The 26,432-nt window shown below is 27.5% G+C and overlaps 1 protein-coding gene across 1 annotated transcript in view; it reads right to left on the bottom strand.

Annotated features, from left to right (window-relative positions):
- LOC105843821 (caspase-7) overlaps positions 1-25,847 on the bottom strand; it is a 36,465-nt gene extending 10,618 nt beyond the window's left edge. Inside the window, exons 1-2 of the mRNA XM_065790785.1 lie at positions 24,208-25,847; positions 13,089-13,274 (exon numbers count right to left, since the gene is read on the bottom strand). Of these exons, the coding sequence (XP_065646857.1) occupies positions 13,089-13,274; positions 24,208-24,331 (310 nt within the window). The 5' untranslated portion in view covers positions 24,332-25,847. The remainder of the gene's footprint in view (positions 1-13,088; positions 13,275-24,207) is intronic.
- Between the last annotated feature and the right edge of the window lie 585 nt (positions 25,848-26,432).

Here is a 26,432-nt window from a genome sequence, read left to right as displayed (position 1 = left end):
GAATACTAAATAAAAAAGATCAGGAATACTATTTTTGTGAAGAGTTTAATATGCAACTCAAAAGAAAAATAATGATTTAAATAAGGATATCTGACAGCAAAGGAGTTAGCTGCAGATATTCAAGTTGGTGATTGGGTTGTTGTTGAACATAATATGCAATAGTATCATACAATAATTTAAAATGTAGGACTTAGTAACACTATTATATTTTATATTTGAGTATAAGGTCTCTTTTAATAAGATCTATAATTATTAATTTATCAATGACGTTATTTAAATGTAGGAGATATTCATATTATCTTAATTTTTTTAATTATTTAAGGTCATTAACTTTTTTAAACTACCGCAACAAAAAAATTACAGCAAAACAAGTTTATTTTACTAATTAAGAAAAACAAATTTTGTAAATGTACATATTGTGGAATGTCTATTTTGTTTCAATTTTTTTCTTAAAATTATAAATAATTAAATTTACTTTTTTAATATCACTTAACATAAACTAATTTCTTTATTTTCTCAACATTTGTATAAATGAACTAAAGTATGTTTTTTTTTTTCATTACTTCTTAAAATTGCGGCTTCAAAAATAATGATTTTTTACTTTTAAAATGTTATTAGCAAACAAAAAATATTTCTTGTTGCAAAGAAAAAAACTCAAGTTTACTACTTTACAAGCATTTTTTTTTGTGTGACAAAAAAAGATTTCAAAGTATTATTTATTAAAAAATATATACCGTTGCGCTTTTATTTGCCTGAAGACAAAAATGTTAAACGTACACTTTACGAATATATTTGATGCAGTGTTAAAAGTTATAACATGTTTACAAAGAATTCAACTTTTTGTAAAAAATAGAGAAAGAGGAAGAAAAACCAAGAAAAAATAATAATAATAATTTTTTTAATTAAAATAACTTTTTTAATCAAAATTCTTTCTTAATTATAAGGAAATTTCTGTTTTTACTTTTTTAATATCGCACAATCTGTTATTTATATAAAGCTATTATAAAATATTATTTTTCTTAACTATTATTTTTCGCAAAATAAAACGTATAAATATAAATGAAAACATTGCAAGAGCTTTCCATTTTCACTTCAACCATAAATCCAAGCATAAAAATTGATAATAAAGTTATATCCATAAAAGAAATTGTTTGTTTTTTATTATAAAAAAATAAACTCTTTATAAAATGTCATTTAAAGTTTGTAATAATTAATGCTTTTTCATTTTTTTGATAAAATGAAAAAACATTTTGTTGTGAAACCATGTCATTTAAAGTTTGTAATAATTATTATTTTTTCCTTTTTTTTTTTGATCAATCATTATAACAAAACAAACAAACAAAATATAAAATATCAACACTGACGCTAATATAAAATAAAATGTGTACTATTTTGTATAAACCTTTTTTTCTTTACGTTTTTGATGGAAAAGTTAGGTAAATAAAAATAAAATTTTCTTTGTTTTTTAAAAAGTTAATACGTTTGTAAATGAATATGAAATGTAATTGTCATGCAAACTTTTTTACGTAATCGCCATGCAAACTTTATAAGTGGTTAAGTGGTTTTTATAACATTAATTACTTCTTTTATCTTACCACTTGTTTAAATATTAAAAAATGATTAAAAAAAACCTGGAAAGAACTATTTCAAGTGGCTAACCAAGGAAAATTTCTCCTATATTCATCTATTGATGTTTTTTGAATGATTGATGCACCAATACACACTAATTAAAGAGAGGACTATTCTCTCTCAAAAGATGACAACTTGAAAATTCAGTTTAACGTTTGATAAACTTCTTTAAAACTTTATTTTGTTTATATTATTAAAAAATCCTTTTTCTTAGATAAGAAAAAGGATTTTTTATATAAATGTTTTTAATATGATATTAAAATGATTTTAAAATGATTTTAAATAAATTTTATATAAATGTTATTACAAGAAAAAAAGGGAATCCCCTTTTTTATTGTAATAACATTTATATAAAATTTCTATTATTGTTTTTAGAATGATATAAAACTCTAAAGTGTTTGATGTTTGGTTCTTTCTATTATTGAAAAAAGTAGCTGTTGCTAAGCATATTTATATTGTTGCTAGTGTATCTTGTAAGTTCAAAATCTGGCAAAATAAGACTACTTCTAGGTCTTCTTAGGCTTTTTATCACTTGAGCACATGGACTTTTTTTATATTGGAAGATACATGCATAAGGAAACCAAACAACTTTTACATTTAATGGCAGACCTAAGGCCAGGATTGTTATGAGTTGTCTAACAAAGTGCTTTAACCACAAAAATCCATTTTTGGCAGCTTATTCAGCCCCAGGCTCTTGCATGCACATGATTTTTTTTTTAAAATAAATGTATCGTTAGTGGTAAAAACAATTATGGAATTTATATGCAAGTTATGGTCTTACAAGATATTAATGCTCAAAAAACATGTAAAACTTCAAATTTATCAAATTTTGAACTTTTATTTTTACTGTAGGAATCTACCTGGAGTAGCAGAAAAATAAAAAAAGAATAAGTCTTTCAAATTCATGATGCTAAAATTGCTCTTCAAAGTAGCAACTGCACTCCATGCACAAATATTTTTAAAAAATGGTATAAATTTTAGGACCCAATATCTCCCCAATTAATAAGGATTTCAAAAAAAATTTAACAGTGGCCTAATTTCATTTTTTTCTAACAAATATCTAAGAATGAAGACATCACTTCTAGAATTTGCCTATTTTGTGATAAATATTATACGTGATAGAATATTGGTTTAATTAAAATACTTTAAAATTTTTCTTATCCAAAAACATAAAAGAGACAAATAAAAGCCTAATATTTAAAAGTTAGCTTACAGTTTACAGTTTTTCATGAGTTTACAGAGTTTCATGATATCTAGGTAATATGTAAATTAATCCAACATTTGAGAATTTAATAAAAGCAAATGAATATTACTAATGTTTCATATTATATATTTAATACTATTAAAAATTCTTAAATATTATGTAATATAGAATTTTTTATAAGCATATTGCTGAAAAGCATAAGTAGCCTCACATTTTGTTAAAAAATAAGCATTAAAAAAAAACATGCAGACTCTAAATTTGAAACATAAGCTCAAATATCTCAAAGATAGTTCATACACAAAAACCATATACTAATTTCATGCATAAAAACCATATACTTACACCATGCTTAAAAACCATATACTTATTTCATATATAAAATCCTTTTAACAAAGTAACTGCTTGGTTGCTCTCCTAGCTGAAACTTTCTTGTTTCAGCTAGGAGAGCAACCAAAACCTGCTACCATTTTTAAGGCATTTATTTTAGCATTATTATTGCATATTTAACCAAAAATTCAAATTCAAAAACATAATTCAAGTCTAAAAATTCCTTTTTCATAAGCATGTCAGGACCAGCTTTTAAATATTGCTTATATAAAAAAAAAAGATATAGTATCTAAAATATAGGTTTTTAAAATGTGGAAACAGATCAGATACTATGACAATATATACATAAATTATGAACACAACATGCTGTTATATAATACTGCTGAATGAACTGCTGTTATATAAAATGCTATAATTTATGTCTAAAAAGATATTTAATTTTGTAAAAACATATTTAGTCAAGTCTTTCGTGTGTGGTAAAAGATATGTGTTTTGTATGACCGTGACATTCACTTTTCTTAGGTTATATCTGTCGATGGTTAGTTGGGTCAATATTATCAATAATCCAGCCATGTACATATCTTACTTAAGAACTCTCCAAAAATTCCCAATAAGGTAAGCTTTTAGCAAATTTATTGCATTCATCTCTCTAAGAACTAGTGGTATCTTTATGGCATCACACTAAATCACTGGGAGTGATTTAGTGTAATGGGGTTAAGCAAATCTATTTTTAACTCTACATGCTATGATTGAATATATTATCAATTTGAGTCCTTTGGAATCTTTATTAAAGATACTTGATCACTTCATTAAGTCAAATATGCCTATAAACAGTTAATTATCTTAAGCTAATTTGCAACAAAGAATTTACTTTTGTTAACATTTTCATCCTAAAAACTAAACAATAGTTATTTCAAATTTTGATTAGTTTTTATTTCTATTTTCTATTTTTACTTAAACATAAATTCCCAGAGAAAAAAATTATTAATACCCAAAAATATTGTGAGATGCGCTAAATATTTTTAAAAATGAAAAAAATAACTACTTGTTAATTTGCAAATGGTGATTAGATTTTGATTTATACCAATATTATATTTGATATATATATATATATATATATATATATATATATATATATATATATAATTAGGATACTAAATATATACCTATACTAAATATATACTGAGATATATATTACATATAAGATAATATAAAGTTTTAGCATATATATATATATATATATATATATATATATATATATATATATATATATATATATATATATATATATATATATATATATATATATATATATATATCCCAGAAAAAAAAAGACTATTATTACTAAAAGATATTGTGAGATTAAGTGCTAAATATTTTCAAAAATGAACTGTTGAGTGCTAAATACTAAAAAAAATGAAAAAAAATAACTACTTGTTAAATTGCAAATGGTGATTAAATTTTGATTTATACCAATATTATATTTGATATATATATATATATATATATATATATATATATATATATATATATTTAGGATACTAAATATATACCTATAGTAAATATATACTGAGATATATATTACATATAAGATAATATAAAGTTTTAGCATATATGCTTAAATGATTTTCAAATATTTAGTCATTTATGTCTAATATAAAACTTTATACTGATTTTCATCAGCAACTTTTCCCAAAAAACAGCTTAACAAGAACACCATAAACAAGAAAAAATGTCACATTTATGTAAAACTGTTATTATTTAAAAAAAAATTATTTCGTTATAATAAAATAGGTTACTTTCAGAAATACTGCAAGCTTGAAACTTTTGAAAATTCATACTATTTGCAAATAAAAATGCTTAAAAAATAAAACCATAAACACATAGTGAAATAAAATGCCATAAGTTAAGTACAAACGTTGTTGCTCATTAAGTTATTTTCTAGTTTATTTATATATTTTTAAAGAAAAGGTTACCATGTCTGTATTGCAAACTCTAAATGTATAAAAATTATTGTGGTGATTGGATACTGGGAACAATAATATAACTTAAATTTGAATCACTTTGTCTTAAATGGAATTTTGATCAAAAAAATGAATTATTTCTATTTGCAATTTCTTAGACTAGATCAAAATGAATTGACAGATTTTTTATATTTTAATAGTAAAAAGGTATTATTATTTATAGCTTATTATTCCCCAATTAAACACAAACAAATAACTTCAATTTGACACAACTTTTAAACAACAAATATTTAGGGATGAAACTTGAACTCTGTTGATAAAATGTGATTTTTTTAAATATAAAACTTAAAAAAATACCAAAAGACTTGCATAGTCATTGTGTTAGAGGTTTGACTCTTTTTGTTTTGATTTTAAGTTACATTTAAAAAAAAATTAATACAAATTTATATAGAGTGTTTATTTAGTTAATAATTTTGATTTAAAATTGTACTTTTTAGAAACTACTTTTTCACATTTGTATCATTGATTCAGAATAAACCATATTCTACTTTCACAAAAAATAATATATACATAATCAGATAATATTACCTTACCTGCACCCTTATTATACGATGACCTCTTTAGATGCCTTATAACAATCTAAGATACTTAAACAAAGATTTGCAGATTAAAAGTGAAGAAACTCATCTATGACTAGTGACAGGTTTTAAATAAATCTGAATAAAAATAAACCAGAGACAGAGATCGGATTCTTTGTTAATATAGAAAATTTTTTAGACTTAAATTCAGGTAAAATAATGACTGAGACAGAAAAAAGATCAAACCTTATGGTTTATATAAAACTATTGACTTTTTTCCATTTCTATTCAACAACTTCCATAAACTTTTTTCTGTTGTACTTTTTTTTCTTCTGAGACTTTTTTGTTATAAATATTAAAATAAACTATGTTTGTTAGTTTTATAGCAGGGCATAGGAAAGTCAGAAACAGCCTGTAATTCTGTAAATAAGTTTTAAATTGTCTTAAATTTTTGCCACATAATTTAAAAAACTCATTATTTTTTACAAAAATTACGTTTTTTTATGTTTTAACAAAATGTAAAAAAATTCAATTGCTATTTAGGTAAACAATAGACATAAACTTTTCTTTTCACTTTTGTAAACTTAACTTTTGTAAACTGAATAACCTGACAGATGCAATGTTTACTACAAGTACAGTGCAGTGTATATTTATAACCTTGACAAAAATTCCGGATTTCGCATATAAATAAATGATCATTTCTAAATTACTCAAATGCTTAGTATTTTATTAAATCATTTTATTGTTTGTTTAGTAAATGAATTTTTTTCTTTACAAACGAAAAATTACTCTATTTAATAAAGGTTTATTTTGTAGCAAACATAAGAAAAAATTAATTAAACATTAGCATTTATAATTAAGTTTAGAATACATAATTTTAAAACTTTGACCCCTTCTAAAGATTTTTGGTAAGCTTTTAAATGAATTTTTTTAATAGCTTTTTAAGTTTACTTTTTTTTTTTTCTTTCAAAAAAATTTCTCTAAAAATTTTTAGTGCTGTTTTTTTACTTTTCTCTTTAGTTTCATTAGCTTAGTTCTTTTAGCGCATTTAAACACTTGTAGTGTCAAAATAAAGTGATGCAACTTTGGCAGATGCTAATTTTGCAACTGATTGATACATGGTTTCCAAGAAAGATCAGAAGTAAGAGTAAATCCTAGAAAATGAAAGGTAGATAACTCTTCGAGTACATTGCCATTCAGAAATATATAGGAAGATCTAACTTATAGCGATAACGATTGGCTGAAAAAAATTGAGTTTTATCTGTATTGAAGTTCACCAGCCACTGTGAGCCCCATGCTGTAGTAGAAGTGAGATCCTTTTCAAGCTCAAATGCCCCCTCAAAGCTATCAGAGAGTGTTGGCTTCTTATCATGACAAGAATAAATGGTAGTATCATCAGCAAACAATGCCACCTTAGATGTGAGAATATCTGGAAGATCATTAATGTAAATTAAAAAGAGTATAGTGCCAAGGATAGAACCTTGAGGAACCCCTGAAGTTACAGAATAATAAGAAAAGTGCTGTTCATCAAGGACAACTTTTATACTACGATTGGAAAGAAAAAATTCAATTATCTTAAAGATGTTGCCAGATACACCATAAGAAGAAAGCTTATGGTGAAGACCAGCATGCCAAAGTTTATCAAAAGCTTTTGAAATGTCAAGAGATATGGCCTTAACCTCTCTACCTTTATCTAATGCATGACAAAACCCATCAGTTATTACTGTAAGCAAATCAGCTGTAGAATGAGAAGATCAAAATCCATATTGACGGTCAGAAAGTTATTAGATTCAAGATGAGAAATTAAGTGTTTGTTAATTACTCAAAAAAAATTTGTTAAGACTCAAAAACCTTGTTTATGATAGAAAGAAGACTAATGAAACGGTAGTTAGACGAATCAGATCGCTCTCCAGAATTTTTGAAGATAGGGATAACAGATGCCGCTTTCCAGCAGGCTGGAAAACAAGACTCTGATAAGCACTTGTTAAAAAGTTTTGAGAGTATAGACAACAGCTCCAGAGAACACTTCTGCAAGACAATAACAGGTATGTTTCCCGGCCACAAGCTGTAGAAGAGTATAGGCAGGAAATCACTTTAGATTTAATATGAAATTCACGCTTTCTAACAACATGTATCAAAGACGATTGGCATTTCATTAGAGTACAACCTAATAATATGGAGTACCAAAATACTACTTTATACAGTGTTGATATTTCTAATCTTTATACTAGTATTTCTCATGAACTAGGTTTAGAAGCAATTAAATTTTGGATAAGTAAATTACGTGATGATATACCTATCAGATTTTCAGAAGCTTTTATTTTAGAAAGCGTGAATTTTAGAATTTTATTTTAAAGAACAATAATTTTACTTTCAATAATGAGTTTTTCAATCAACTAATCGGAACAGCTATGGGAACAAAAATGGCTCCACCATATGATTGTTTAGTACTAGGATATCTTGAGGAAGTGAAATTAAATCCAAAAGTTTTACCAAATTTCTTCAATAAAATTGAATGCGAGAATATTCAAAATAATTTCAAAAGATACATGGATGATGGTTTTGTCGCTATATTAAAATCAATTAATGTTAAATTGTCTCAATTCTCTACACCCTGATATCAAATATACAGAAAAACAATCTAAAATTTCATATACAAAAACCACACAGTACCAATTTTTAAACTTTTTAGACATAAAAGTTTTTCTACATGATAACAACATTGAAGCAGATATTTTTTATAAACCTACTAATTTCCATGACTATCGAAATTACAATAGCCATCACCCTAAACACACAAAGGAAAATATACCTTTTACATTAGCTAAACGGATCATTTTTTTGTATCTAATCCAACAAAAATGGAAATCAGACTTCAACAACTAAAACAATTTTTAGTTTGATGCAATTACCCAGTAAAATCATTAATAATGGAATTTTTAAAGCTCGACTACAGGGACCAGCACCTCAAAAAAGAGAAAAGAACAAAATTATACCTTTGTAACTACAAATTTTGCAAATATTAATTTTGAAAATTTGTTAACTACTCTACATGGTATTTTGAAACTATCTGTTTTAGACAATAAATTAAAATCAGTTTTTGAAAACACTTCTATAGTACTATCACAACGCCAACCAAAAAATATTCTAAGACACATAAGTACATCAAGTTTTAATAAGAAACCAGTTTTTATTAACAATGAATGCAAGGCTTTAAAATGCATTACAAAACGTTGTAAGTTATGTACTATGAATCTTCAGTTTGTTAACCATTTTACCACATCATCTGGTAAAGTATGGTACATTAAAACTTCAATATTATGTAATTCAAAAAATGTTATTTATTTTCTATCATGTAATGGATGTGATGGAAAAACAACATACATTGGTAAAACTAATAACCTAAGGTTAAGAACTAATCTACACATCCACACATGCAGAACAGGTATTGGTTCAGATAAATTTGATCAGCATGTTTTCAATTGCCTTAAAAATGAACCTTTTTTTAAATTATTTCAAATGAGAATTTCTTATTTATGAGATTTAAAATTCTCAAATGAGAATTTACTTCTTATTTATGAAGCTCACCTACATAAACAGGGACATGATACAATGAACATATAAGCAGGAAGTAATTATTTTCACATTACTTTTAAAATTTACTTACCAACAAGTATTAAGTTATGCTATATTTTTGTTAATTATAGTTTTTTATATAAACCTTAATTACTTCTTTTTTAAACTTTTTATAGGAAGTTCAATATAAAGAGTTTTTTATAGTTTTGTAAATCTCATACACAGCTAAAGATTTTATATAAAAGGCTTTATATACAGTGGAGAAAATAGAATTAGCCTCTCCATGTGCTGATCAAATGTTTTGTATATCTCTAAGCAAATTTGTGTGTTGCATCTTTTGTATCCACACATATATAACTATTGTTACAAACAACAACTTTTTAGATTATAATATAGCATAATTAAATTGCGGTACATTTGATAAAGCCATAAAATGTATAATACTTAATATTTTCGGTAGCAAATAGAATTAGCCTCATCAATAATTATTTTCAGTTTACTTGTTTATATTGATCTGGCGATACGCATTTGTGACTTAGTTTTTTATTATTATTTGCAAGTAAAACAAAGACTGTGATATCATGGCTCATTAAGTTTTTAACATTTAGTTTTTGATACCTGAATTTGAAATAGGACGTGGTAAGGGTTTAACAAATGAAGTATTAGCAGTAATCAAAGCATGTAAAGATACAGACTTATCTAATCGGGAAATTGCAAAGAACATTAAAAGATCTACAAAAGTGGTTAATAATTACTTCAAGTTTAGTGTTAATTATGGAACTCATAAGGACAGTGGTGGCAAAAGTAAAATTGATAATCGTACTAAACAAGTTATTGTACGTCGTTGTACGTCATTCTGCTGCTCAGCACATGACTACATCTCAAATTCATGTTGATTTACAATTACCTGTAACTGTTCAACGTGTGAGACTAATTTAACATGAAGATCCAAACACAGTTCGGAAAAGCGTAAACAAAGACCAAAACTTACTGTTCGCCATAAAGAAGTTAGATTACAATTTGCAAAAGAACACATGTCTTCGCAGGAAGATTGGCATCAAGTTCTCTTTAGTGATGAAAAAAAGTTCAATCTAGATGGTCCTGATGGCTATCAATATTACTGACACGATAATCGAAAAGAAAAAGAAACTCGAATGTGTCGTAACTTTGGTGGTGGAACTGTTATGGCTTTGGAGGCTTTTGTCTTTGCTGGAAAACAACCATTGGCATGAATTTCAACAAAAATGAATTTACAGAACTACATTGACTTATTAAAAATTAGTTTGCTTGAACATGGTGAAGAATTGTTGGGTAAAAGTTTCACTTTTTAACAAAACAATGCTGCTATCCATAACTCAAAGCTTACAAAAGCTTGGTTCAGAGAGAAAAATATTCACATAATGGAATGGCCCGCATGCAGTCCAGGTCTTAACCCAATAAAAAACCTATGGGGAATACTTTCAAGAAAGGTTTATGAAAATGGTAAGCAATATGAATCCGCATTGGAGCTGAAAACTTGTATCTGAGAAGCTTGGAATGAAATATCTATAGAAACTATCTATAATCTTGTGACAAGTATGTCAAGGCGCATATATGAAGTCATTAAAAATTCAGGAAGCAATACTAAATATAAAAGAGCGTAAAACAAAATATTTTTTGTATTTTCTTGTATATTACGTAAATGAGGCTAACTCAATTTTTTCCACAAACTGAATACTTTTAATTTTTTTTCCACTTATAATTAATTAAACATACCAATTTATAAACTTTTTAATTGTAATAGAAGATAATAAGAAATTCATTATTTCATTGCTATTTTTGTTAAATTAGAACGAAAAATAAAGGTGAGACTAATTTTTCTTATTTTCTCCGTTGTATATATATATATATATATATATATATATATATATATATATATATATATATATATATATATATATATATATATATATATATATATATATATATACATATATATATATATATTTATATACATATATATATATATATATATATATATATATATATATATATATATATATATATATATATGTATAAACAAGTTAAATGTTTTAACTTAAAACATTTATAATAAACCTACTTATAATTATAATTGTATAATTGTTAATATATATGTTTTAACAATTTAAATGCTTATTTATATATATTACAAATTTAAATGTTTTAACTTAAAACATTTAAATTGTTAACATATATAATAATTGTTGATATATATACATTATCATTTAAATTCTTAAAACATCTTAACCATCGTGATCAAATTGTAAAGACAAGCTTGCCACTATAATTTTTAAAGTTTTTCCTTAAGTTTTCCCTGAGTTAAACTTTTCAAGTTTGCTGAGTTTTCCCTGACTTTCTATATTCTTTCTGGTTCATCAACGAGATTATTATTTTCCTTACTTAAACACTATCTTTATACTTGACAAACTAAAACTTTTACAACAACACCTACATCTTGCAAACTTATTATTATATGTATAAGCAAGATATTTTTGAAAAAAAAATTATTGTACAAGACTTCAAAAAAAAATTATTTTCCTTAGTTTTATTAAAATTTTAAAAAATCCTTGAGTTTTCCAAGTTTTCCCCTGGGATTTATGCTATTTGCAGGTATTCCAGGTTGAGTGGCAACCCTGAAAGAAAAAATATTAAAAGTGTGGTCAGTTACAGAATGCGATTGCACGCCATTCCTGTCCAAGCCTGGTGTGTGTGTGTGTGTGTGTGTGTGTGTGTGTGTGTGTGTGTGTGTGTGTGTGTGTGTGTATATATATATATATATGTGTGTGTGTATGTATATATATACATATATATAAATATATATACATACATATATATATATGTATATATATATATATATATATATATATATATATATATATATATATATATATATATATATATATATATATATATATATATATATATATATATATATATATATAGAACTCTTATATGTTGTCAGAAAGTTTTTTCCTTACTTTGTTGACAAAAAGTAAAAATTAAAATGCAAGACCGGAATTTTTTTTTTATTAATTGATAGACTGCCTGCCCCAACCAAATCCTCAGTCGATGTAGGAGCACTCCCTTGCGAGTCAGGCTAAAAGATAGTAGATGTAGCAGCACTCCCTTGCGAATCAGGCTGTTTGTCAGTTGATATAGCAGGACTTCGTTGCAAGTCAGGCTATTTGTCAGTCGATGTAGCAGCACTTTGTTGCGAGTCAGGCTATAAGATAGTTGATGTAGCAACACTTCGCGCATGATTTACAGTAAAAAAAATTAAAATAAAACATTTTATTAAAAAAATAAAAATAAAAACATTTTTTATATTGTTAAAAACATTCAGAATGTATTTAAAAATATTCTGATCAATTAAATTTGCGTTTTTGCGGTTTTTTTAAAAAACGATTAATTTGTATATAAATTAATGGTTTTGACTTTCGTCCAACACGCAAATGTTGGACGAAAGTCAAAAGTAATTAAAAGTGACGTATGTGTTGGCGTAAGAATCATTTTTTACCTTCTGTGCTTCCCAAATGCAACAATATATATATATATATATATATATATATATATATATATATATATACATATATATATATATATATATATATATATATATATATATATATATATATATATATATATATATATATATATATATATATAATTTCAGGACAATTAATATTTTTTATTTATACTGTTTATCATAAGTCATAACTTATTATCTTATACTGTTGATTTTATTAAATTAGTTTAAGATGAAAGTTTATGAACAACAAAAACACTAACCTGATTTATCTGGTTGCCCAAGTTGATCATTTTTAACAAACTCATTTATTTTTCTTTCAAGATCATTTCTTCCAATTAAACTAAAACTTTGTTTAAGAAAGGTTAAATTGTTTCTAGTTATTAATTCTTTATTTTCAAGGGTTTCCATATACATGTAAGCATCATTAATTTTTTCTATGACACCAGCTATAAAATAAATTAGCCAATATAAAAATTCTAATGCAACCACTTTAAATTAAAACAAATGTAAATGTTAAAAATTTTTAATGAAACATTTGATAAACACCTTTTAAAATAACTTTTTAGTAACATTTGATATCTTCCAAATAAATAGAAATACCAATCAAAATATTTAATTATCTTTTCTTTTTTTTTAATAAAACTAATATGGTCACTACACTAAATAACCAAAAAGCTTCAGTTTATAAAATTTATAAACTTTGAAAGAAATTTAGATTTATTAATAAAAAAATTTTATCAATTAAATTATTATTAAAAAATTTTGATATAATAAAAAAAAAGTAGTTAAAACTATAATTTAAGTTTAGAATTTATAATATTTAAACTTCTTTCTTTTATAATTTTTTTATAAAATTAAGCGACATTCTTTTATATAAAGTTACAACTAATATCTAGTGCAGTTATGGTTCAGCCATTAGTCATAATATATAATAAGTCATAAATATAAATGTATAATTGTGTCTTGTTCAAACCTCTGGTGCGGTGTTCATCTACTTGTATTTCACTTGCATGTTTGTGTTTATTTGCTTGTCAGTTAATGAACTTTTATTTGATTATTAGTTTTATTAACTTTGATGATTATCATTTTTTAAATTTCATTCAAAACGCGGTTGTTGATAGTCTTGTTTTTATAAAATCAAACGTTGAAATTGTTAAAACATTTGATTGCAAAAAAATGTTACAAAGTTAGCGTGCTAAAACTTTTTTAAAAACATTTTTGGAACATACATAAATTTTAATGTTCTTTAATCATCTAAAAAGCTGTGGCCGAGCTGTCGCAGCTGTATATTATATGCTTGATGAGTAATAGAGTGTGATCACACCGGCTTCTAGACATATATATATATATATATATATATATATATATATATATATATATATATATATATATATATATATATATATATATATACATATATATATATATATATATATATACATATATATATATATATATATATATATATATATATATATATATATATATATATATATATATACAACCCTCGGAATTAGAAAAAATGAGGTCATCAATAATTTGCTGACCTCAATCTTTCAGGTCAGCAAAAAAAAAATTTATACAAAGGTCTTACTATAAAACATAGAAGGCTGTATATATATATATATATATATATATATATTATATATATATATATATATATATATATATATATATATATATAACCGCATATGAGGGACACTATGCCAACTCCCCTTTGCTTACATCCTTTAACATTGGCAAACTTGGATCTTTATTCAAAAATCTAACTTTTCTATTGGTTAACTGGCAATATATAGACAACAATGAGACTGTATTCATTTTTTTTAAATAGTTGTTATTTAACAAACATAACTCTTCACAACTCTTTTTTAACTAAGTAAAAAATTTTTAAGCAAAAAAGATATTTTAAAAAATCATTTTATCATACCATAACAAAGTTTCAAAGTTGTAAGGGTTATATAAACATGCTTTGACGCTTATCTACAACCCAGTTGTGCAACGTTAAAAATCTTATTGTATATTAATAATTGAGAACTTTAATAATGTTATAGTGCATTTTTTTAAAGTAATACACATGGTTATTAATAATAATTCATACTTTTTTTCTTACATCATTGATTGATTGTTTTATTTGCTGTTTTTTAGCATTAGATTTTGACTACAACCATCATGACATAAAAAACATGAAAATGCTTGTAAAACTTCAAGTAAAAACTATGAAACTCAGCATATAATATAATCAATATTTACTAAATATACACACCAAACATTTTTTTTTTTTACCATGCCGTTTGCTGCAATAAGTCTAACAAAGTTATCTTGTACAGAAATGGTAAAAAGAAAGAGTTTGGACTCTCACACTACGTAGAGTTAATTCTAAAAAAAGTTGAAAATTTTAACACTTTAACTTTTACATACTAAATTATATAATAGTATTTCTACTATAGCATATTTATGTGAGCATTTGCCCACTTATTTCAAGCAACCACTAGCTAGAGTTGGAAGTTACTGGAAGAGAAAAGATGAAGATTGTAGAGCAAGATAACAACTGACAGACAACTTAAAAGATTGCAAATTATATGAATCAGGAAAGCAAGATAAAGGAAGCAAAATTTGAAGAACTGATGTTCAAGGAAAAAAACTAGACAAATAAGAGTTTTTGGAACACTTAGGAACAGTCAGAGAAAAAGGATGAGACTTAATTGAATGACGAGTAACATGAGAATGAACTTTATTAGATGGCACAAGAGACACTAGCTCTTTAGAGCAGTGCCCATTAAAGCATTTGTAGGAAAATGAAAGAGAAGCAACATTACGATGATGTGAAAATGGTTGAAGGTTGGCTGCAAGAGCAGGTCCAACTATGTTTACAATGCGTTTTTGCACCTTAAAAAGATAAAAGAGAAAGGGCATCATTAGAAGATCTGCCTCAGATATGGCAACAGTATTCCATACAAGGCTGGATTTAAGAATTATAGAGGTAGAGAATAGAATCCGAAGTAAGAAAGTGTCAAGCTCGATAAAGTGATGCAACTTTTGGCAGATGTTAATTTTGCAATGGATTTGATATATGGTTTCCAAAAAAGATTGGAAGTAAGAGTTAATCCTAGAAGATAAAAAGTAGACACCTCTTCGAGTACATTGCCATTCATAAATATAGGAAGATCTAAATTATTGTAATAACGATTGCCTGAAAAAATTGAGTTTTATCTGAATTAAAGTTAACCAGCCACTGTGAGCCCCATGCTGTAGCTGGAGTGAGATCTTTTTCAAGCTCAAATGCCCCCTTCATGCAATCAGATAGTGTTGGCTTCTTATCATGACAAGAATAAATGATAGTATCATCAGCAAACAATGCCACCTCAGTTGTGAGAATATCTGGAGGATCGTTAATGTAAATTAAAAAGAGTATAGGGTCAAAGATAGAACCTTGAGGAACCCCTGAAGTTACAGAATAAGAAGAAGAGTGCTGTCCATCGAGGACAACTTTTATACTACGATTGGAAAGGAAGGATTCAATAATCTTAAAGACGTTACCAGATACACCATAAGAAGAAATCTTATGAAGATTACCAGCATGCCTAACTTTATCAAAGGCTTTAGAAATGTCACGAGCAATGGCCTTAAACTCTTCACCTTTATCTAATACATGATAAAACCTATCGGTTATTACTGTTAGCAAATCAGCTGTAGAATGAGAAGATTGAAATCAATATTGATGATCAGAAGATAAGTTATTTAATTCAAGAAGAGAGATTAACTGTTTGATAATTAAAGATTCAAAAACCTTGTTTGTGATAGGAAGAAGACTAATGGGATGATAGTCGAATCAGATCGTTCTCCAGAATTTTTGAAAATAGGGATAACAGTTGCAGCTTTCCAGCAGGCTGGAAAAAAAGATTCTGATAAGCACTTGTTGAATAGTTTTGAAAGTATAGACGACAGCTCCAGAGAACACTTCTGCAAGACAATAACAGGTATGTTGTCCATACCTGTTATTGTCTTGCAGAAAAAGGCTGCAAAATCTTTCTGTATCTAAAGTGATTTCCTGCTTAGAAGAGTCTAAGCAGGAAATCACTTTAGATACAGAAGCTGGAGTAATATGAATGTCAAGCAATGGATCAATCTGTTTGACCGCAATACCAGGTAGAAAGCAACTAGTGGAATCAAGAGATGATATTGATGAAAAATTCTTAGCAAACTATTCAGCTTTGTCTTTAGGTGAGGTGACAAAGTCTGAACCATACAAGAGCGGTGGAGTTACAGATTTGCCCTAATTGTTGATACTATTAAAGATTCTCCAGAAGTCAAGAGAGCCTAATTTTTGTGATGAAATACAAGATTTCATGACCTGAGAATAGCGAGCTTTGGCGTTAGACAAAACCTTTTTAAAATGGTTGTAATAAACAGATGTCTGTTATCTGGAGAATTGTTTTGCTGATAGATATGGAAGTAACGGTTTCGATTTCCAATCGAAATCGTTACTTCCATATCTGTCAGCAAAACAATTCTCCAGAAGTCGAGTAGAGAAGGTAAATGATTTGGGTTGTCAAGAAAGCAAATTGGAAAGTTGACTATTTGAGTTAGGGATTGAGAAAGGCAAAAGTTGTGGGCTTTAATGCCTGCAGAGTCACTGACACTAAAGCCAAGGCATTCAGTGTGATGAGCATTTAAGTCCCCGACAACAACAATATTGGCTGATGGATAAAGAGAGAGGGCTTGGTCAATATGATCAGAAATAACATCAAAAAGTGTCAAAAAATAATTTGATGAGCATATCTCCCAAAATCAGTTTTGGGAGATATGCTCATCAAATTATCTGATTGGGACTTTGGTAGAACTACATCACACTAGTTACCAACTATTTGCAACACCAAGGTCAATTTTATTTGTTTCCTAATTGTACACCAGGAAGAGATTGGTATAATCTTTTCATAAACCGATGTAGCCATAGTTTGAGCTTCAGAGCCATAGGCAATATTTCATCACTCAGAGCCGCTGCTTGCACGCGAGAAATAGTAGCAAAGTATTTCGACACACTGCAAAGAGAATTTAACAGAGTGGGTATCAACAATAACACTCCATATCATTTGTGGAACTTTGATGAAATTAGCTTCTCTGTTGACCAAGGTGAGCAAAATATAGTTTGCAGACGTGGTGCAAAATGACCATTGATATTGTTTGGCAACAATAAAAAAATCCATTATAAAGCTGGAAATTGCATCAAAGCTGCTGGTAATCATCTAGCTCCATGCATTATTTTTATATCAAAAAAACATCTATACAGAGAATAGTGTTTAAGTGGTCTAGATGCATCATCTAGACCAACATATACACTATATCTCTATCCTGATTGATGGAAGTTAAGCAATTTGTGCAGTGGCTCACTAACGTGTATGTTTATTTTACATTCACAAAAGATTACAACAATTCAATTATAGTTATCTAATTTTAGGTATTCATATTTTAGTCGTAGATGGACATGTGATACATGTCACTTATCAGGTCATACTTATTTGCATCAAAAACAATATCTTGCTAATTTGCTTACCAGCTCACTCGTCACATATTTTTCAACCACTAGATGTCGGTGTTTATTGCCATGTCAAAAGAGTTTGACACAAATTACTTCAACGGTTTTATGCAGAGACAAAGTTTAGAAATTATCAAAAGAATGTTTTAGTCACCTGCAAAAAAAACTTTTCAGCTCTGGTGAAGTTTTTACACGTACCCAAATAGTCGCTGAGTTTCAAAATACAGGCTTGTTTCCACTCGACACCAATTAAATCTGTCAAAGTTTTGAAACACCACCATCTGAACCTGAACTTTCATCATTTCAATAACCAGAATCTATGATACTAACTCAACCACTGCCCTCTAAATCTACACCAACATCTTGCATTAGCATGTCACATAGCATCAGCTCCAAAGCCACCTCAAAAGTCACCCTGTCTGCAAACAACTTTCAATATTAACATATAGTAACTATGGCTATTTAAAAGGAAATTCAAAAAGAGGTTAAAAAACAACTGCAATCACCCCAATCACAGTTTTTTTAGTATATAATCACATAAAAAAAACATTTGTTGCAGCTTTGCAAGTCAAAATAAGGAACGGTACCAGTGCGAAAATTCAAATTGCAAGGTTTAGCTATGTCAAACATGCATACCAAAGTGAAATGTAAAAGGTGCTGAGTTTTATTGCACCAAAATGTGCTGCACAACTGAAAACTCAACTCAACCTCTAGTTCCTTTAAACAACTCAATATCATCACAAGAATAAAAAAGTTTATTCTAATTGATTGACTTTTTAATTGTTATTACTGACTGTTTTTTTAATTATTATTATTGATTGCTTTTGTTTTTTAATAAAGTGTTGTTTTTATTACACATATATTTGTGTATTTCATTCTCCCTGAATGCCAGTGTAGAATGGAATAATTTTTTTTTTAATTAATTAAAGTTTCATAAAAAACTTAAAAAAAAAATGATTTAATTTTTATATATTCTCTACACCTTTGAAAAAAAATTGAAAATCTTTTTTCTGTAAAAAATAGAAAATTAAAATCTTTAGCGATACCATTTGACCCTGTTTTACTCCATATCTTAACTAAAATAGTATTTTTATATATATAAAATACAACCCTTGGTTTAAAATGAGGTCGGCAATAATTTCCCAACCTCAATCTTTTAAAGGTTGGCATCAGGTCGGCAAAAAAAATTTGATACAAAGGTCTTACCATAAAACATAGAAACGAGGTCGGCAATTTTTTGCCGACCTCAAACACATTAAGGTTGGCAGTTAGGTTGGCATTGCCGATTGCCGACCCTAATTCCGAGGGTTGAAAATATATATAACAATAATATAATTTAATATAAAAGTGTTTTTGGAGTAAGAAGTGCACCTTGGGCATCTGATATATACTATTTCTATTTTTGTTTTCACTGATACATTTTCTCCATAATACATAGGAATACTACTGGAATACAAATTAGGTTTGCAAAAACACAAATCAGATCAAAAAACTCCCACCAAATGGGGGAGACTTGACAAGTACGGTATTACCATCTGATAGACTTCTATGTATACAATTCAAGGTATACTAATTATATTTAATGGCAGACTGGTAGACAATATTTTAAAAAAGCATGGTAAAATCTAATAAATGAATTTAAAAAAAAAATAATGTCATTAAAAATCTACATTTTTAATATTTTGTAGACAGATGTAGTCAATGGTTCTCTTGCCCCACTTATATGCCTTTATTATTTAAAAATTTTTTTTTGAAAGATCTTTTATCTTTATACAAAGTTGTAAAAACTTTGATAAGAATAAACACTTTAAGGTCACATTTTCTTAAACAAATTCATACATTAAAAAAAGGTATTTAAAATTTTTTGTAGAATTATTCAACTTTGATAATTTTTTCACACCTAAAATACTGCATTAAAGCCCTATCAGAGCGGCCAGCTATAAGTAAATTTTAAACTCCAGGATGTTTCCAGGATATTTCAAGGAAATTTTGGGTTATTCAAGGATATATTGATTTTTTCTCGACAATAAAATGGACCAGTAAATGCGAAATATACTGTCGTTGAACGAAACAACTAAATATTTATATTTGAATACGCATATAATTCATACATACATACATATAATTGTTTGTGTGTTAAATATAAATCATAGATACATACATATATTTATGTAAAGTTTGTTCAAACTCATACAAACGTGTGTGTGTATATATATATATATATATATATATATATATATATATATATATATATATATATATATATATATATATATATATATATAAAACAACTCTTTTATTTTATTTCTTTTTTGGATTGCTCCAGTTTTTTCAATGAAAGATTGAGGTCTTTAATTGTTTGTTCTTTTTCTAAAATTGTGTTTCTAAAAGAATTTGCTTTTGCAAGGACAGTGAAGTCTCTCTTTACTTCTGCATCAATGCTTAACTTGTCAGCATCAGATTCGAGAACTTCAATGCACTTTCTAACACTTTCTGTTTTTAAAAAAATAAAATATCTCCATCAATCAATTGACATTTCCTGCTTACTTTATCTAACTTTAACTGATCCTTGTTTTCTTTCAACACTGCATTGTAGCGATTGTATGCTAGCTTACAACTTTTTAAAAGATCGCTGGGGAGCTCATATTGCTGAATAACAATGTCATGAGAATTGATGTGATCATAAACTATTCTTTGAGAAATAAGAGATCTCTCCTGCAGATTTTCGACCAACAACTGTTTGTTGACACTGAATCCTCATTCTATCCCAGATTGGCCATGAGATAGTACAAAAATGATAGCACAGACTTTCCACAATGCTGAATACTTCAGAGTTTTGTGTAAATAGACAGCAAGAAATTTATCAACAGAATCAGTTTACTTGTTAAAAGACTCAAACTTTTCATTAAACTGAACACTTTCTGCACTAACAAATTCATCATATTGTTGTTTTGCATCATCTGCATCATCGGTTGAAAGCCATTTTAATGCACTTAATCTCTCAGCTTGAGCCTTGAATTTAACAGCGGATATTTCCTTGTTTTGAACCATTTCATTTGGAGCATTGATTGTTTTGAACCATTTCATTTGGAGCATTGATATTTCCTTGTTTTGAACCATTTCAAGATGAAGCATTCCTCACTAAAGAATATTTCAATGGGCATCTTTCTTGTAATTTTTGCAATAACATTATGATAATCTGCTTACATTCCATTATAAACTCTAATTTCTCTTCTGGTTTACAACAAAGAGAACTTAGCATCTGTTTTAGTGCTGTTCCGAATTCAATTTTGTTTACATCTAGGTAGTTGTTTGATTTACCTACTTCAATCTTAATTAAACTATATGCAGTTGCAGCTTCATTTGAAATGTTTGGTTTGAGAATCATTTTCATCAAACTTCGCAACATGCTTTCTAAACTGTTAGATCAAAATGCAACCATAGGTCTGTCTGTTTGAAATAGAACTAGAAATCCTTTCAATTTTTTAGCAAGATCTTTGAAAAACTGCATTCGCAAAGCTACAAAATTGTGAAGATGATTATCTACCAGAATTTCATAGTTCTTATTTTTAGGACGTCTGCTTTTGCATAGTGATTTCCAATACTTTATAATTTTAACCATGTTTGGCCATACAATAATGCCTCTAGAAGCCACACCTTCATCTACTACCCAGCGAGTTGCACAGAAACTGAGAAACAATAAAATCCAAAACTATAAATGGTGAAATGCTCTTAACTTATATGTAAATATAAAAGATAAGATAATTTATTATAATATTTTTTTCTGTTCAAATATGCATACTTACGGCAAAGCAAGCAGATCAGTTTTGCTAACTCTAATATATTCATCTATTTTAGCTGGTGACTCTTTGAAAAGATTATACATTGCACGAAATATTTTTTCTAACTCCCACTTTTGGGAATTTATTGCTGTCTGTAGGGCACCATGAACAATGTGCAAACTGCAATTGCCCATATTAACTATATCAGAATATCGTTTTTCCTGTCTATGTTCATCTAACATTTTTAGAACCTCACAATTAACATTAGGACCGTCCATTGATACTTGAATTAGTTTTCCAAGATCAAACATCTCTGTTGCTTCAATAAGTTTGTCAAATAAATTCTGTGAATTATGACATCTGAGGAATTTAGAATCAATATATCTAGCTTTTACAACACCAGAATTTGAATCCCAGTATCTAACTCCACAATCCATTTGTTCATTTTTAAAGATTACATTCATACTCTCATCATATGACAAAACAAAGATGCTTTGACTTCAGATATCAGTTGCTCTCGATAGTATGGTGCTAAACCAAAATTTATGAGGTAGCCACATTTTGCTTTGCTTAATGCAAGCTTTGATGCTATTGTACTATCAGAGAACATAGATTTGAATATTTCATTTAAATTTAAGCATGATCTTAAAGAAAAATGTGACATTACAACATTTAAGGTCCATATTATTTCTGCCTTGGTAACCAGAGCTGGAGATTGAAGATCCTCTATAGTAGGTTGTGGCATTTTGTCATTTAAAACCTTGTTTGAATTGGGAAAATGTTCTTGTAAGTTAACAAAAGCTGATTTATAGCCAGATATTTCTGTAGTAAAATCTAGCAATGAAATGTGTAAAAAAAAAAAAAAATTAATATCCGGTAAAGTACACAGCTAATCAATTTGCTCCAAGCATTCCAAAATTCAAAAACATTTTTAAAAATAAAAAGTAAAAAATCAAATCAAATAACTAAAAAATTACCTGTAAAGAATATATCAGCTGCATTATGTGTCCTTGCATGCTCTTTATGCTTCTTACCAATTGCATGAGAATTCAAAGCAAATACTCCCATGTTAGAAATATTAATATCTGTTCGACACCAATTACATCTTGCTTTCCTTGAATTTGAAGAATAAAATTTTACCCAAGAAGAATACTTTTTATTGTATAGCCATTCTGTTTGGAAACGACAGTTCTTTGGCTTGGGCATTATGTTAATTATATTATATATTAATTTTTATATATATATGTGTGTCTATATATATATATATATATATATATATATATATATATACATATATATATATATATATATATATATATATATATATATATATAATTTGTATATTTTACTTTCTAAATAATTAGTAGAATTAAAAATACATATAGTATAATTAATTAAAATATTTTGATCATTCCAGAAAACACATAATCAAACTAAAAATTTTGTAAAAGATGAAAACAAGAAAAATGAATATTTAATATTCCATTTTCTTGTTTTCATAATAAACGGAATATATAACTCTATAAAAAAAAGTTCCAGGATTTCCAGGAATGTAAAAAGGGGTGTTTTTCCAGGACTTTTCCAGGACCTATAAAATTTCAGGACTTTTCCAGGATTTCAAGGATTTCAAGGACCGCTGGCCACCCTGGCCTTTCTTTTGATACTAAACAATTTAGTAATCCATTTAAAAACTACATTTTGCAATTTTTAATTGGATTAATTAGGGTTGCCAGATGTCCCGATTTTACGAAGGAGAACTAAGTAAAAAAAATATTTTTACATATTTGGCGCAGAATTCTCCTTCGTAAAATCGGGACATCTGGCAACCCTAGATTAATTTTTAATTACCTATTTACTTTCTTTACCCAAAATTTTGATTTCAAAGAATAAATTTTATTTAATTTCTATTGATGAAATATTACATTAAAAAATAAGGCTAAAGTGAAATAAATGCCAGTTAAGAAAAAACGTCCTGATGTTATATTCAATATAATATTGAGAAAGAAGTCATAAATTGCATATTATGTTAAAATTAAAATATTTGAAGATTAAACTGCTTACCAGGTAAATTTTCTTTCAAAAGAAATTTTAATTTCCTTAGATCAAGCACGGTTAGCTCATCTGTTACCTTTGCTATAAATACTCTAAAAGAAGAAGAAATAGCAGAATCAGAAGCTAACGCCATTACTAAATCGAGAAAGTATTGTTATTATTTTCTAAACTTGTTATCCGAATATTTTCCATTGACCATCTAAACCATTTAAATTCCGATTGAAGATACGGAAAGTTTGTCTCCAGTTATTTAATTTGATCGGGTGTGCCAAGGTCGCGTTACATGTAATAGGAGGACCTCAGAATGCTAGCGTTTTTCTTAAAGTCCTAGTTAAGAAAAAATATTTGACAGCCACTTAGTTCGTACTTTTAAAAACTTAAAAGTTGAAAAAATACTCCTAGGAGTATTTTGGTAACTTTTAAATAATTTTTAATTTAAACAAACTTTTAATTAAGATACGTCGGTGATTGGCCAGGAGATGATAATATTGCGGTATGTGCATGAAGAGGAAGTGAAAGATCAGTTGTTTTATTTAAAAACAGTTATAGATGCAACAGGTGCAGGACTATATCAACTATTGAAATCAGAGCTCGAACGCAATGGTATAAAAATGGAATGAATTGTAGGTGAATCCTTTAATGGATTAGCAAACATGACTGACAAGTATCATGGAATTCAACGTTACATAAACGACGCTTCACTAAATGCTGCATAAATGTTGTTTACACGCACGTCTTGAGTTAGTCCACAACAGATATTGCGGAAAACATACAAGCTGTCCAAAAGTTTGGTCTCTTGTAGAGTACAGAAACTTACTTTGGTGATTCTTGCAAACGAATGAATATTTGGACAGATGTTCTCACTGGACAAAGGACTTGGATCTGCAAAAACTAAAAAGACTAAAAAAGTTGGTGAAATACGCTGGTCAAAACAGGTGACGCTTGAACGAATTCTTAGAACTTATGATGCTCCGCAAGTGGCACTTTTCTATGTTCTTTTGCAAGATTTCAATTGTGTAAGGATGCCGTCAAGATTCGCTGCAAAAATTAACATTCAACGCTTCATCACTACATGGCAAATGATGTCAATTCGAGCCTTTTTTCTTCTATGCGCGTTCATTATTTTGCAACAAGCTTTTGAAAATTTCCAAACAAAAGGTCTGGGTTATTTAAGTGCTTGGAGTATGGTGGAGATAAACTTGCAGTGAGTACTAGTGACGGCAATTCAGAAGAATTAAACTCAGCCTCATAATTGGATAATTCAAAAAAAGCTGCTGAACATGAGAACTGCTGAGATTTTCAGAACTTTGAACGTTGTGTAGGGTCTTGTAAAATATGTTTAAAATGTAGCTACAGTATTTTATACAAATATTCCTTAATTGCAACCGTTTGAAGACCACGAGTATTTGTGAAATATATATTGAAACAAATAGGTGGTGGTGATGGTTTTTATGCTAAATATTTTTAGTTACTTTAGACTAGTTTAAAGAGAACTCATTTCATAGGCATTCCAAGTAATGAGCCTTAGCATTCCAAGCAATGAGCTCTCCAATTGTTTAAGTATTCCTAATTAACTCAAACTCATAACTTAAGGTTCCTATTGCTGTGTTCACGTGAGCCAAATGTATGTAATCCTCCTCCTCGTCCCTAAAAATAATAAAAAGCATGGGTTTTTTGATAAATTTTTAAAACCACGATGTTTAGCTAAATCTAAAGTTGTAGTAAATGTTAATGGTCTACATGAATTTAGACTTTACTAAATAAAAAAAAACAACAGTTTTTTTTATTTGGTAAAGTCCAAGTTCATGTAGATCATTAACAAAGATTTCTATTTCTTGCTAAAAATAAAAAAGTTAGAAATAGTATATTTAAAGCGGTGGCTAATGAAATTAAAATATGTGGAAAAAGCTAAACTTTCTATTTGTACACAAAAATCTTGAGTTATAACGGGTGATGCGGAAGTTATCGGACAAAATAAAAACGTCAATAACTTATTTATAAATAAAAAAACAAACTACTGCTATATTTTTTTAAAATAAAGCATTTATCTTTTAATAAAAATATATTATTTTTTATAAGAAAAAACACCACCATCTGCAATTGATCTCAATTTTGCTCTGACGCCTTTCATATGCGACTGTAAAAAGTTTAAATCAATTTCTTGTAGTTTTAGTTTAATGCAATCATTCAAAACTTGCTCTGTTGAAGCTTGCCAATCTCCCTCGTAAACTTTC

Source organism: Hydra vulgaris, chromosome 02, assembly GCF_038396675.1.
Source record: "Hydra vulgaris chromosome 02, alternate assembly HydraT2T_AEP".
NCBI lineage: Eukaryota > Metazoa > Cnidaria > Hydrozoa > Anthoathecata > Hydridae > Hydra > Hydra vulgaris.
Note: the sequence above shows the minus strand (reverse complement) of the source record. Positions and strands in the feature narration are given on the sequence as shown.